The sequence below is a fragment of the Aptenodytes patagonicus genome, chromosome 7 (assembly GCF_965638725.1).
Source record: "Aptenodytes patagonicus chromosome 7, bAptPat1.pri.cur, whole genome shotgun sequence".
Lineage (NCBI taxonomy): Eukaryota > Metazoa > Chordata > Aves > Sphenisciformes > Spheniscidae > Aptenodytes > Aptenodytes patagonicus.
In genome coordinates, this window is record NC_134955.1 from 9573156 (window position 1) to 9589179 (window position 16024).

A 16024-nucleotide genomic window follows, 5' to 3' on the forward strand; every position below is an offset into this window, starting at 1 on the left:
TTGTCACAGTATCACTATTTGTTACTTAAAAAAACTGTTCAGACTAACCTAGCTCTGTTGACTAAGACTTCAGGTTTTTGTGCTGGCCCTCATAGTGTCAAAGTACTTTTCACGAGAAATTAAATTTTGTAAATGGTTTTATTTATATTGTCTTAATTTAATCACCATGCTATAAGGACCTGTTGCATTAGATATAAAATCACCAAAGGACTTGACCATATGTTTAGGGGTTAGTGAATTCAGTGCCATTACTTGCATGTTTTAAGTTAAGCATGTGTTCTGCCAATTTTTAACATAAACTGGGGTTTTCATGTTTTTCTAGTTTATAGAAATTCTGAATTCTCATGCCTATCCTCTCTAACCAGGAACTTTGTTAGCATCTACACTTACTCATGACCTCATACCATGCATTTGAGCTCCGTTAAGTGAGGGATGTCTCTTGCTATCTCTATAATCCATACCTGCTGCAGTTGCAGTTGAGGACTAGTTAAGTTTCTTTTTAATTGTTGTTAGTGATGGGTCTGTGATGTACCTTTTGCTTGTGTAATAAATAATAGGTAAATGAAATTAATATCTTTTCTGGCAACATGCCTCATCGTAAATTAGTTTCCTTTCCCAGGTTGTTTACTACTTGCTGCCTAGAAGGTATTTAGTTCTGGTTCCACTGATTGGACTGTGGTTTGCTTTTGGCAGCTGGCATTTACCATATTCTTAGCCCTTTCTTCTTCTGATACAAGCATGGAGCTTCAATAAATATTAGCAAAGGCTATTATTATCAGTTGGTTTCTCCACCTCTTTCCCCTTCCATCTGCTTTGGTAAAAGCAGTGGTTGAATGAATGAGTTTATGCCACTTGACCAGCATGGATTTCACAGACCACAAGTGCCAAAATAGCTGCCGTGTAAATAGAGGGTTGTGTTTGTCTCCTTAATCTAAATCTATGAAAAAGAATCTATCAGTCACGCACAGGCAGTGCTCTCTGGAGGAACTTCAGAGAGACCTAATTTTTCAGTAGATAAGGTCTAGTGTAGCTGCTGGTGGTTGATATGCAGATGAGAGGGAGCTGCCTGCCACTGTGCAGATTGCTTCCTCAGCGTGCTCTATCCTATCCTGGCTCTCACAGGCCCTAGGGACGCCTTTTCGCAGACTCCGGGATGTGGCTGATTTCTAGAAGAAAATTGGATCATTATATTCTCTTTTGCTAGTGTAATAACCATTGGGAGACCTTTATGTTTTGATTCAGGAAGAAATGAAATAATCTTCTTCAACCTTTTATTTGACCTAAAAATCCTAAATTTCAGGTGGTTTATAAGTACAAGATTATTTAAAAAATAAATTACAAAGTGGATGCAAGTTGGGTTACAGATCTAAATCTTTATGTAGAAGTTACCTCCTTTCTCTGAGCCTTGCAATTTATGGGTAGAATGAGTTTGAATATTGAACTGCCATCTGAATGTCTGTGCTTGTATAATTAAAATGTAACATTTTTATCCACCTTTGAGTAGTTTCACTTCCATAAATTTTAGGTGGTAATTTAATAAAATGCATCTATATTATGAAAATGTATTTGTTTCAATGCAATACTTTTATTTTTGATAGTATGTCAGATGACGAACAGGAGAGTGGATGTGATACGGTGGATGGTTCCCCAGCTTCAGACTCTTCAGGACATGACAGCCCATTTGTGGAAAATGGCTTTGTAGCTAATACCAATAAAAATAAGGAAGCAAGAGCATCGGTTAATCCTGAAACCAAATCAGCTGTTTGCACGGTAGTGGTACCACCAATGAGACTTGAAAACAGGTTACATCTTGATGAACAGATGGTGAATACAGGTAAGTTCAGGTGGTTTTTTCTTTCTATACCAGTAGATAAGAATAGAAATTTGAATGTTTATTCAATAGCCAGACATATGAAGATTTTGACCTACTCATATGTCTGCTAATCTGTAATAAACACTTCTAAGTTGTGTTGGTTTTTTAAGACTTTAATTAGTGTATTATTTTATTTTTTCTCCCTGTATGCTGAAGTAAATGAAACTTTGTCTAACTTTTGTTAGAAGGGACTAGTGACAACAAAAACGTAACATTGTTCATTTATATCTTGGAAGATGCTACATGCCAGCCACTGAAAAAGGGTCGGTCTGTCCTGGGAAGAATAAACCAGTCTTCTGTTGTAGGAAACCGTCAGCAAAAACTGACATCAGCATTCCATCAGCAACATATAAACTTCAGTCAGGTATGTGTACTTACTCACATCTAAGTATTTTTTCTGTCTTGAGGTTCCAAACATGCTGAATGATCACAATTTCAATTGCTGTAAATGGCAACTGCAGGTTTCCACCACTTGATTGCAGAAGTGTTCAAATCTTGAAAATGGATTTCAACTTACTGGGCAAGTCATAAGTATCTTTCACTTTTGGTCATTTTCTTTAAAGCAGCTGACTTTATTTTTAAAAATTATAGAAAAGCCATACTGGGAAAATTATCAATGCCTACACAAAATCAAAGCACGAGACAAAATGAAAAAAATGTTAGCATATTTTTTTTTCCCCTGTATCCAAATGCTAAAATGCTCATAGGGTGCAGTTAAAAACTGGGGCTATATTTCAGTCTTGTTCTGTTAGTGGTGTGCATGAAAATGCTTGTAGTTTGAATATCCAGAGATGAGATAGAGCTTAGCAAACCCAACTGTTTCTTACCTTTGCTGCCAGGTAGTGAAGCTGGGGCAGGAAGAGGTTGTGATTGTAGTTCAATGCAGTGTTGGAAGATAGCCAAAGTTAATTTAAAAGCTACTTTTATCATTACCCAACAACATAGTAAATGTGGCTGAGAACTGAAGTTTACACATGACATCAAGTTTAAGCCCCTTTTAATTAATTAATTTTGAGCTGTAGCTGCGTTGAGCTTTTGGTTAGATATTTGGAGGTACATTTAATATAAGAGCAGTACCTGTTTGTATAAGTCTTGCAGAGTAACTGTGAATATTAAACTGTAAGTTAAATACTAAATGCAAGCATGCTATATGTAGATAAGAGGATTTACCAATAATGACTTGAATAGTTTAGACTGAAAGAAACATTTGGGTGGGTGACACAATCTCCCCTTCTGCATGATTATGCAGAAGGATTGGTTTGATTAATTCTAAGCAAACCTTAATATGATCAGCATAGTATTAATTCTTAATCTCTTCAATGAGTGCAGCTCCTCAGCCTCTTGGCAGAAAGTGTAGAATGTTATTTTCATTACAAAAATTTATGCTGATCCTTCCTTCTTTGGTAGATGCTCTATGTAGTTTGAAGTCTGCATCATTTAGTGGGAGTAATTGATTTTTAGTCTTTCTCTTTATAACTGTTAATGATTGCCACATCTTCCTGTGATCATAGCCCTAGACTTCTGTTTGCCTAGTTGTCTCAGATATTTTCAATCCGTTTATTATTTTTTCTGCTCTCCTCTAAAATTTCTCTCCTATTTGTCCTCTTTGTGCCTCATTATGGTGCCCAAACTGAATGCAGCACTTCCAATTGATGCCAAGCCAGTGCTGAGTAGAGTGGAATAAGCACCTTGCTCATGTGATACATGGTATTTCTGTTAAAACAGCCCAGCATGGCATTTTATCTTTTTTTTTTTTTATTGCAAGAGCATTAAAATAACTTGTGTTCTGTTTTACCATCTTACTGTCAGATTTCCTGTCTGTGCTACTATCTAAATAGCTAATTTTTTTTTTTTGTTTAAGCATTTAATTATTCCTGTCTCTATTTCTCTTGATTTTAAGTTGACTAGTTTTAGTGCATTATTCCATTTTTCAAACTCTCTTTATACTTAGAAATATTAAGACCTGCCCATTTCTGTGTGTGGACAGGTTCAGCACTTTGGATCTGGGCCGCAGGAATGGAACGGAAACTACGCTCACCGGAGGCAGCAGGCTTACATCCCAGCCAGCATTGCCGGTCATGCTTTCTCCCTTCCGCAAGGAAGTCCAAATCACACTACCGTGCACGCGCATCTCTCTGGAAGTACCCACCTTGGAGGACAGCCTGCTATTCTTCCGTACCCGTCGTCGGCGCCCCTTAGTACTGCTGCACCTGTTGCCCACCTCCTTGCCTCGCCATGTACCTCAAGACCCTTGTTACAACACCCAACGTACAATATATCTCATCCCAGTGGTATAGTACACCAAGTTCCAGTTGGCATAAATCCCCGTCTCTTACCTTCCCCAACCATTCATCAGACTCAATACAAACCAATTTTCCCACCACATTCGTACATTGCAGCATCACCTGCTTACACAGGATTTCCATTGAGTCCAACAAAACTCAGCCAGTATCCATTTATGTGAGAACTCAAATACAGTTTGTTGAGGAAGCTCAATGATACAGAAGTTTGATTTAAGAAGAAACATGGTATTTATTAAATATTAGCCATGGCACAACAGGAAAATTATTTTTTTGAATCATGTAGACTTGGGTGCAATTTAAACAACTCTGAGCTTTAAAAAAAACTCACTTTTAATGTGTTTTGCACATTTGGTATAACTTGTCTTTGGTCATGTTATCTTCTTATATAGTAACTTTAGACAGGTGACTTATGGGAGCAGAAATCTGTTTTTGCTCCTGCTATTTTTTATAAAATTGCCTTCGAACTAGTGCAAGACACGTCTACATTTGGGAAGCCATTCAGTGTACAGAACTAGAGCAACAGATGCACATGTCAGCAGTACAGTGTAGAAGTAACTTGTTTGTATTGCGTATCTTGGTGTTTAAATGTTGAGTCACTTATCTAAAAGTTGAGCTGTTGTTCTTCACATTGCATGTGTCTTTTGCATGGGCAAAAAAAAAAGCCTAAACATTGCTCTTAAATGTTGTTGTCCTAATAATCTCAGCTGCATTGTAAACTGTTCCCACACATAGTGCCTTAAATATTTGAGGTTGTTAATGTTATTACTTATATATAAATGTTGAGGACTGCAGCACTTAAAAATTCAGATCTGCTGATTTTTTGATAGCGTAATGCTCATTTTGGGTTTTGTGTGGTATGATTTTAGTATTGGGTGTGTTTTCCTTAATCGGGAAGGCAGCATGTTTTGCTGTAGCCGAATTTTGCTGTCTTTTTTCCCCAGAATGATCTAGCTTCAAGACAAGACTTTAGTAGTGCTTAAGAAAAGTTGATTCAGTAGCTATTGAATAGTGACACACAACACAGTATTTCATACTGGTAAATGGAACTGCAATACAACCTAAGTAGTTTATTTTAAAAGTGTTTGTCTAATTGGATATAATAAAATGTTTAGAGGTGCGGTAGGCATGACTGACTAGCTAATGAAAGAAAAAGCCAAGTGCTCGTTGATCCATGACGTGGTTTCATCTTAGCTTGAGCAAACCATGCAGTATTTAATAACTAGTAGCAGAATATTTACTATTGAAGCTTGAAAAGACGTGAGTTCTTTGTGTGCAATCTTTCATTTATGCATGGGAGAGATTTTAGTCTTTTTACATTATAGTATTTGTTTTAGCCTGTTGCGGGTGTTTGCTTATTTAATACATTCCGTCAGGGACGTAAATTACATGCTTTTTGCATTATTTTTTTCCTTAGGAAGTGTGTCTTTTTCGTTTTTTTTGTTTTGTTCAAATGAAGTTGCTTTTGCAGCACCAAAGACTTAATCATCCATTTCCTATGAAAGGTAGCTACTTTTTCATAGACCTCAAGTATACTGTAGTGTAGAGATGGGATTTACAGAAGGTATTAAGCTGAGGCTGTGTTTTAGCTTATGGGCAAGTAATAAATTGTATCATTTATCTTGAATGTATCATAGATAAGCTGCTATATAATGATTGCCACTTCAGATAGCTGTGAAATTAGGTGATTAACTAGTTCTTTCTTAGCCTTCTAATTTCTGTACAAGTCTAATTACATGAAATAGAAGCCAGGTTTTGGGTTTGGGTTTTTTTTATTATTTTGTTTTCATGTTTGAAGTGTCGTAACTACTATACTGTAAATGATGGAAGATGATTGCATATGTTTTTTTGGGGTGTGTTATTTGCATCAGTATTTTATCTCCATTAACTTTGAGCTCATCACTGCATATAAGTGGATGTATTGATGTAACTTAATTTTTTTATGTTTTCATATTGGCATTGTGTAGACACTTAAGAAGCTGCATCTTGCAGGCTTGACTTAACTTTTTTTTAAAACAAAATCTGGAATACAATCCTTGCAATGTTGACTGGAATAAGAGTGCAAAGCATTTGAGTTTAACTCTGTCGATAAGCTAATAACTGGTAATCTTTTTCTTTACTCCACTAACACAAGCAGTGTTTTATTTAATGAATGTCTGAATGAAATAAATGTGCCTACATTTGATTTATTTTTTAAATAATAACTAAAATACAACAGTATTAGATCGTAATAAAAATACCAGCAGTACATTTTTAATCACACTGAAAATTAAGAAACCTAACTTTTCCCAAAAGTTTCAGTGTTTTTAGTAGTCAACTCTATGCATTTTGTACAAGTGTGTGTATATAAAGTATACATTAGAAACTAGGAGTATCCTGATGAATTTGAAATCTTATCAACACATATATAAAGCCTAAATATAGGGCGTCAAGAAAATGCTCAAATTGGATATCCACCTTACCACTTCAAACTTGTGCTATATGGTCCAGCAGATAGTTTTCTGTTCACTCCCTTGCGTTGGGAAGCGACGGTTTTTTGGTGCTTACTCCATTGCAGGCAATGGACACACCAAGAATCACCAATGCAAATGGAGTAAATGAATTTTGTATTGTGATAACAAAAAAATACTGCATTTTTTTCTGGGGCCATGGGGATCTTCATTGGTCTGTATTTACTGTGCTTTCTTTTTACTGTGCTTAAGGTTTGAAGCTAACGTGCTTGTTAAATTGACACAATTATCTGTAGATCACAACAGTATCCCATTGTGTGCAGGAAAAAGTTGCTGTAAATGCTCCCCAAATTAGATCTGCTGCTCTTTCTGTGTATTGTAATTTTAGAAATGTCTGCATTTCAAAGAACGAAATATTTGGGATCCTGCCACAGCTTAAATTCCATATACTGGGTGACTTTTCCCCCATCCTGCAATATACTCTGAGAGAACGGACTCTTGTCGCTGCAAGTGTCCGGGGCCCATCTGCAGGAAAAAAAAGCTTTCAGGGCGAGGGCCTTTTCTGTGAAAAAAGTCATCCTCTGAGAAGCATTTATACACGTTACTGTTTTAATGCCTTTTTTAAATAAAACACTGCATGACTACGGAATTGCATATCTGCATATTACTTTAATTTGCAAGATTTTTTATTAATTTCTTGTGTTCAGTTTTTAACTTTACTTCAGGGTGTTTTATTGGTCAAATATGCTACTGTATTAACTTTTTTGGTTTTAATTTTTAAATTTTCTGTTTTTACTGCTAATTAACTTGGTTTGTGTTAAGTAAAAGTTAAATCACACTGCAAGCTGTAGGAAGACTTGTTCTAGAAATACCCAGTGATAGAGACTTGATTAATAAGTTTGAACTGTTACTGTTTAACAATTTGTAGACTTGTGGCTTTTTTTTGCTTTGGATTTCTATGCTACACTAGTTCGCCATGTAGCAATTGCACTGTGCAATATTACAATATGAGGACTGGGAAAATTTTTTATGGATGTAATGTCTCTTACAGTTTGCGATAGTATTTCTTTCTAGTTCTCAGTGATTTAAATGTGACCAAGCCTTCTGTACTTTGTCACAAAAAGCGGGTTTTCCAGGTGACTATTTTGGTGAGTGTCAAAATAAGAATTTATGGTGTATTACTGTCGAGATTCACTTTGAATTAAAATATATATTGCAGCAGATGATTTTTGGTGGCTTTCATTTTTTGCCGTGTTACATCAAGGCTGGATTAAAGTAAAGGCAATGAAAATTCATGGGAAGGGCTCTAAAATTCTGATATAATCATTTGACTAAGCTGCTGCTCTTTCTGAAATTTTAAATTTTATTAATTCTATCCCTGCCGAAACCAGGACAATTAACTTTCAAGGTTTGCTTTTAGGATGGTCTTAAGAATCTGCCTTTAATGTAGCTAAACCTTGAAGGTTCTTTGTTCCAGTTGTCCCACTTTTACAACCTTAGGAAAGGGTTATCTGGCCCAGATACCAGCAGATACATCGCTGCTGCTGAAGTTCGTACCAAGCCTGTGGCAACTGCCGCTTGGCCAGCAGGAAGGTGGTCCCGCTGCCGCAGGTGGCCCCGTGCGGTCAGTGGCTCCAGATGGCCAGCCTGCTATGGACCAGACGTCCACGGAAGGTGCATTTGCTGCTGCTGTTGCCAGCTGAATGTGCTCATTCTGCCATGGGGTTACAGCACTTACTGAAATCTAGTGGTTTGGAAGTTGTCATGAAGCAGGTTATTGGGTATGCATATTTATGAAGTAGCATGGTTTCTGTGCTTAACATAGCATTTAAGGTGCTGTCATAAATGAAATGTAAAAGACTGAAATGACAGTGCAATATATTTTTGATATCAAACTATTTCAGCATTGACAGAAAGCTTTACTTTGCTAAATACGGGGTGCTGCTGTTACTGATCTTTCACAGCTGCTCACTCTTCACTGCAAGTGGTCATGCTGTCTGCAAAGCTCTTCCTGCAGCACTACACCTTAGGCTACGTGAAAACACATCTGTCCGAATTCTGCAGACACCTCTGCTATGAAAGCTGCTTCCTTTTCGTTCTCTGCAGTTAGATTTGCATATTGTTGACTTTTAAATGTGCATTGGTGTTGGTATCTATATCCATCATTTCCCATTGAAAATAGGGCCACTATCTTGCTGTATTTTACACTCTTGATCTTGGAAACATCTAGCAAACAAGGAAAGGCAGCCTGAGCCTTTCAGAGGGAATACACTGTCTCTGAAGTCTTTCTGTTCTTGCTTTCTACTAGTAATAATGTCCAGCTGTCCCCATGCTCTTTCCTGTCCTGTCCCTAGGACTAGGACAGACAATTATGAGTAAGTAATCTTCCTCTCAACTATTTTTAGGATGACTAATACTGGTTTAAAATTTGGAGAGTATTTTCCCTGTCACCGAATGCAAAGGACAAATTTATACCGCAGTTGTGATAGCAGATACATTCAAGGAAGAGCTTTCAGAGTCAATGGAGCTGTCACATGTGGGACAAACTGGTTCAGGATGATGCAATGTTTTCTCAATGAATTAGCTTAGGTTTTCAGCTGGAGAGATGATCAGTCTCTGGGAGGCAACAGAGAAGCTACTGTTTGGTATCACTCAGTCCAGTCCTAACAATCATGGTAGATTCACATTAATCAGTGCAACTTGCACATACAGTGACTTCAGCTCCTGTAATGAATTGAGGGCAGCATGAGTCAAAGTTTTGGCAGGGTTGTGAAATACTACTGCTCCCCTCTTAAAGAGCCGTAACTTCTTTATAGGCCTGTAAGGCATGACTTCTGCAGTACAGAGCTCAGAAACGCTGGAGAAATGCTGTAGCCCTTCTTGCCTCTCTTCGCACACTGAATGACACCGTGACTTAAATGGTCAGTCTGACACCAATGAGATCCTGCTGTGCAGGAAGGCATATTACATCATGGATAAGATTTGATGGTGATTGATGTTTATTATATCTTCCTACCTTTCACCTGTAAGAAGGTGCATTTTATCTCTTAAGAGAGTTGAGTACATGCTCTAAGCAGATTCAGGTAATTCTAGCTGCCCCTGTCTTGGGGAACAGCGCTGACTATTCTTTGTTAGAACAATGAAGCTTCATGAGAGGCTGAAATGCACGTTTGAATGGATTCTTCTCCTTAAATCCTGAAGTAGCAGGTCGGGAGCATCTACGCCCTGTTGGTAGAGGTGCCCGGAGACTGGACTCTATTCTGTGGTTGTATCTGTGGCGTGAGATGTTCATAAATTTGGCCTGTTTATTCATCAAAACTAAAAATGCCAACTGTTCTGTTGCAAAGGTAGAGACCATGGTCTGCCACCTGCTTCATGGAGAAGTCACTGCATGGCCCCTAGTCTCATCTGTGAATGAGGTTCTCATCTGTGGGTTCCTTCATAAAGACAAGCAAGACTTAAAATGATTGTGGTAGGTCTACTGAAAGCAAGGCATGGATTTGGATCTAGGTTTTAATCCTCATTTCAGCCAAGGTCATGCAGATGATGTCAACCTCTTGCTCTGGGGCAAAGGTTGGAGAATCCATGCAAACATGAATTTTTGTCTCTGTGTACATGGTTTATCGTTACGTAGCATGGTAAACTAGTACTCTTCCCCAGCGAGAGACATACTGGTCCTATGGAGAAATACTCAATACATCTCCTTAGCCAACTAGAGTAGAACTTCACTGGCATGGAACATCTTGATTCTTTATCCATACTAAGATATCTCTTCTAGAATCTGGACTACTTTCTAGCATTAAGGATTCCATAGCTGAGAGGAAGCCAGGTCACAAGTATGTCCACTCCACCTCCCTGTCCCACAAGTGCAATCACAGAAGGGAATACATGGGCAACATGCATGTGCTGCTTGCAAAAAAAGAAGTTCCTGATATCAAGTATACAGAGCACGTGCACACGCTAGGAGAGCACGTATGCAGGAAAGCAAATCTCGGCACCAAGTATGGATACCCCCCAGAGGTTGAAGTTATCTTTCTGGACAATGAAGATGAATATAATTGGGAAAGGTAAGTTTAGGAAATAGCTAACTACAGTTATTTGGGAAAACTTCAGTGATTTTTTCACTAGCTGTAAGAGATCCTATCCAGCCATCATTCTGGAAAATACGCATTTTAAAAATCCTTTGAAATAACAACTAAATCTGCTAGGAAAAAACCCCACCTTGTATTATATACAAAATACAGACATACACATATATACTGTATAAGGGAAAATTAAGAGATGACTGTTTAAGAGCTAGATCAGGAAAAAGCACTGTCGAAATTAAGTTAATGATGGATCTATTACAGAGGTTGTGTTGTGACAAAACCTAGAAAAATATGAAAATGGCTTTTACAGAGGACTCCCTAAAGATAACAAAAGGTACCACCAGAGGGCCCTGCACTAAATACGTTGGCCCTAAATAAACCCGAGTGATGAGTAAGCTATCCATTTTACTATAATAATCATACAACTGCCATCTTTTCTCTGTGGATAGTCATTAGCAGTCATCACGTGGAAGCTTATTTTGCATAGACTGAATTAGTGATTTGAGGAAAAAGTGAGTAAAACGGCACAAATGGGACATATTAGTGGCCGAGTAATTATATTGGTGACATTCTGAGTGTGCTAACCTAGTCAGATAAATACGTAATTATGGGTCATCAGGACTTTGGGGATGCTTTGCGTAGCTGGGTAGCAGGATGTAAAGCTGTGGCTAGCCCGTGCTGGGGCTTGCTCTACCTCAAACCTGACTTTTTAGAATTTATCAGAAAGACAACTACTTCCTTTCTGCTGGAATTGCTGGGAGGCCAGGACAGCTTTCCCGTGCGTAAGCAATGATGTGCCCTTTCAGAATCAGCTGTTGGGGTCCTGGAGCACGTTCTGCCGCGAGCCCACCTTCGCTTTGCTCTTCCTCCCTACCATCACTGTCTGTTGCCCACAGGCATGATCTGGGAACAAAACTGAAGGAAGCAGTGCCAGGAAAGAAATGATATTAGAATAAAGAATTCACATTACCTCTGCTGAAAATACTAATTACAGAAAACACTGAATGTGAATTGCCGTGATGTTTGGTCTGACTGTGACTGAGGCAGCTTCTGCCTCTTGCTGGGGCTCACCTTCTCTGATCTCCATTATACATTTTACGTACTGGTTGGTCTCCTGGTGTGCCTTTAAGCATCGCAGAGGCAAACCTCCGTCCTTTGAAGCTGCCCTTTCAGCCTGAAGGTCTGAGCGTGGTCATGGGCAGGGAGAGGGTGACCAAGTGAGTTGAGTGCAGGAGAGGTGCTGACAGGAGAAGACCTTTCCTGTGTTTGCACGCTGGGTGGCTGAGGACGTAGCTGCCCATTTGCTCAACCCCTGCAGTATGCTCCAGCTTCTTTATTCTCAGAGCTGTTTCTGCACTTGCAGAAGTGCTGCCAGCGGTGCTCTGTGCTGTGGCAGGGCTTGGGCTGCTTCGCAAGAAGAGATGCTCGCTGGCACCTCAGATAATGAGGGCCATCTTTGGAGGTGTCCTAGCCCGGAGACTCACAAGTACATCAGCTGGCAATAAACGGCTCCCGAGGTGAGCAGAGCAGGACTTTCAGTCTTGCCAGGTCACAGGACCACTGTGAGTGAGCGCAGCTTCATTTGCACCTAAAGGGTAGTGCTGGGCACAATTGCTTCAAAAAATTAGGGAGGGAGTCCGGGCCAAGAGCTGGCATTGCCTTCAACGTGCCCTCGAAGGCATAGAGGGGGGAGGCTTTCCCCCCCCACCCGTCTCCCCTGGCTGCCGCGGCCGCTGGTTCGGGGAGCGGCCCGCGCTGGACAGCGCCCTGCCCGCCCGCCCGCGGCCTCTCCCCTCTTCCCCGGGAAAGGCTCGGGAACGGGCCCGGCTCAGCCGCGGCGCCGCCGGGGAGGAGCAGGCGGGTGCGGGGGGGCCGGGCGCCCCGCGGGGCGGCGGCGGGGGGTCCCCGCGGCCCCGGCAGCGCCGCCTCCGCTCCCCGCCTCCCCGCGCTCGGAGGGCGTGGAGCGGGGCCGGGACTGGCGGCGACGTGAGCCCTTTGTCGATGAAGCTGCCTTCCGCGGCGCTCTCCGCGCCGGAGCCGGAGGGGCCGCGCCGCCGCCGCCGCTGAGGCGCACCGGCACCGCGTCCTCCGGCCGCGGCGGGCGCCCGGGCAGAGCCGCCGGCAGCATGCGGTACCCCCCGCTCCTCCTCCTTCGCCGCCGCCTCCCTGCACAGCCGCTGCTCTAGAGCCCGGCGCGGCGGGGCGATGGGCAGCGCTGCCCGCTGAGCCGCGGCGGGGCCGTGCGAGGCGCGGGGATGTGGCGGCGGGCGGCGGGCGGCGGGCGGAGCGGGGCGCGCCCCGCGGGGCCCGGCGGAGCGCCCGGCACCGCGCCCCCGCGCAGCGCCCCGCCGTCGGGCGGCGGAGCGGGCCTGGCCGGGGCCGTCGTGCTGTTGGGGGTGATCGTCGCCCTCCTGCCGAGCGCCCGGGCCGAGCCGGGTAAGGAGCGCGGCGGGGGCGCGGGGGCGCGGGGGCGGGCGGCCGGGGCGGCCCGGCGGCGGGGAGCACCGCTGTCGCGGAGCACCGCTGTCACCTCCCTTCCCGCTGGCGTGGAGAGGGCGGCTCTGCGGGGCGGCTCGGGCTTGCCTGCACGGAAGTTGCCGCCGCCTGCAGAGCAGCCTCACCTGCTGCAATGGCAGAGGGTCTCTCTCCCGTGTGTCTAAGCCGTGCTTTCAAAGGCGAGAGGCTGAAAACGTGACATCTACCCTGGGCCGTGTAATACCGTAAGTGGGGAAAAATCCAGGCTCTTCCTCATTGTCTTCTGCATCCTTTTTTGCCCGCTCTTTGAACAGAGGCTCATCTGTGAAAAGGGGATGCTCGCGTTTTCTGCCTTTTCCTGTAGGCAGCCTGCGCTGCAATCATCTCCCTGGTCTTCCCGGCTAACGCACAAATAACAGCTTTTCCTATGGGACGGGCTGGTTGGATTAGCTCTTGTTCCTTGCGGAGAAAGAGGGACGGGCAGAGGCTTTTGTTAAACCAAAGGATCATTTCTAGTGCTTCTGTATGTGTGTGGCGGGGAGGAGGGGAAGGCAAGGAGGGGTTAGGAGAGGGCAAGCTCTGCTGAGATCTGAGCGCTACATCTCAAATGCGGCTGAGAGCTCCGACAATTTCTGGGTTGTATTTTTCCTATTTCCCTTGACTTTTTGAGTCAGGCAGTATTCTGCGCTCTCCCGACTTCTTACAGCAGTCGATATACTCAGTGACCTCAATGCAGAAATGATTACTGTTGCTAGTGGTTATTGTATGTGCCAGATACAGATGCCAAATATAATGCTAAGGTTATGCTAAAATAATAGAAAGAGGCTAAAATTAATATATGGCTAGATTAATCCCATGGATTTAAGAAAAGAGTAGGGATGTGGATCCACATTTCGAAACTGTTAATATGAATGTACAGTAATCATATACAATTGGTGTCAGTTTTATAGCCATAAGATAATAAGGTTTCTCATTTGCAGGCTGTAGGTTGGTGGAACAGTGCCTCATACTTTACTTGTTCTGAACATGTAAATACTGCGGTTTGATTCATCTCTAGAAGATAAATTGACCCGGGATCAGAGGAATGGCTAATTTTTCACCTGTGCTTGACAATTCAGTCTGGATTTCACATGAACTCTCGCGCCACATCTGAATTATGAAATGTATCTTCACTCAGAGGTAGCCAGCCTCTCAGAGCTGAATTTTCAAAGCTGAGGTATTTCTGACAATGCAACAAGATACCTCTTTACCCTTGATCACTAGATTCAAGAGTAGAATGACAAGGCTTAATATTCTGTTTCTTCCTTTGTGGTCTGTGTGTCTTTATGACACAGCCATTATCTCACTTTTAAGTGAGGAAATCCAATAGAGTTAAAAAATATATTTGTAGGTATCTCATAGCCTACAGCTTGGAAAAAAAGAGGTGAGAAGCTACAATAGTGCCAAGCCAAAGTACATAGTGATAGTATGCATACCACACACAGTGAAAAATGCTGTCACCGATAGGCATTATTTAGATGATCAGGTAGTTACGTTAAGATACTTAATCTGTTGTAGTTAGTAGCTTTAAGCCTTACAGCTGAGATTGCAAGTAAAACTTTATTGCAGTGTTAATTGCATATTACAGTCCTATGCAGTGTTTATCATTAGTTATGATTGTTAAGGTGCGTAAATTGGGTGTCAATCAACATAGAAAGCTCTCTCTTCCAGTGACTGAAATACTTCCAGACTGAAATACTGCCTCCCATTAAAGTCAGGGGCAAACATATACTAGAGCCAGATTTTCAATCAAGAACATTAGTTTTGTCCAAGAAGGTTAACTTCTATATGTTTACATAGGGCAGTCTACCTGTAGTTCTGGATTTCTGTTAAGCAAATGCGCTTTTACTGATTTCTCTGATTATTAATGTAATGTATACGGTTCATATAGCAGGCCTACTGCCATGAAGTCCAGGTAGCATTAGGTGTTGCATTAAACACTGGGAAGAGCATTTGTCATGCACCGTTTTTACCACAGCTTTCTCCGCTGGGGAATATTTGCATCTATGGGAAAATTATGTCTGTACATACATACACACCCACAGATAATTACTTGGTTCTTCTATTGGGTTTATGTGCAACACGTGGCATCGCTGTGTATGAAGACGAAGCGGGGAACTTGGGGCATGGAGGGTAAAGAGAGAAGTTTTACTCTGGTGCTAGTGCTTCAGAAGACAACTCAAAAGTTTCCTGATCCCTGAGATGATTTTAAATAGCTGTGGTAACAATATTTCCTTTGACCTCAATAAAATTCAACACAAAGGGAAAAGTTCTCCCTGAAAAGAGATCCTGACAGGACGAGGCGTCGGACTACCAGGCGTCGGGAGCAGAGAGGTTGGTTATCTCTGTGTTAGGGGCTCAGAACTAGACCTCAGTGCTGGGCAGTGCCTCGGGACACTTTCACCATCAAGTACAGAGTGATTAGGTTTCAAACAGCAGATGAGAAGCTTTATTTTTAATTTTAGAAGTATTTTATGCTTCTTTAGCTGGATACATACAAAACTGCTCAGTGACATGCAGAGTTAATCATTAATTTCCACCATATGTCATCCCCAGGACCACCTCTTGAATTCAGGTTGAAAATAAAATTACATTGTCCACCATAATCAGAAGTACATAACTGTGATTTCTGATGGATTATAGAATAACGAGTGCAAAAATTCAGTCAAGCTGAATACATCTGTCACGAAAGGAAAAAATAATGAGCCAGAAAATGAATGAGGGAACGTGCGGTTTTGGGTTGACTCCTACCATGCTCCAGCCAGGTAAAAAATCTCCCTCGTGAACCAGAGGCACAAA

At 41.9% G+C, this 16024-nt stretch overlaps 2 protein-coding genes across 4 annotated transcripts in view; both read left to right on the forward strand.

The window, feature by feature from the left end:
• The window catches only part of HIPK3 (homeodomain interacting protein kinase 3), a 113724-nt gene extending 105880 nt beyond the window's left edge, over positions 1–7844 (forward strand). For all 3 annotated transcript variants that reach the window (XM_076343904.1, XM_076343901.1, XM_076343902.1), the window contains exons 14-16: positions 1599–1834; positions 2110–2237; positions 3861–7844. In XM_076343904.1, coding sequence (XP_076200019.1) covers positions 1599–1834; positions 2110–2237; positions 3861–4337 — 841 coding nt within the window. In that variant the 3' untranslated portion in view covers positions 4338–7844. The remainder of the gene's footprint in view (positions 1–1598; positions 1835–2109; positions 2238–3860) is intronic.
• Positions 7845–10520: 2676 nt separating this feature from the next.
• The window catches only part of KIAA1549L (KIAA1549 like), a 142332-nt gene continuing 136828 nt past the window's right edge, over positions 10521–16024 (forward strand). The window contains exons 1-3 of the mRNA XM_076343503.1: positions 10521–10690; positions 12055–12228; positions 13053–13147. Of these exons, the coding sequence (XP_076199618.1) occupies positions 10521–10690; positions 12055–12228; positions 13053–13147 (439 nt within the window). The remainder of the gene's footprint in view (positions 10691–12054; positions 12229–13052; positions 13148–16024) is intronic.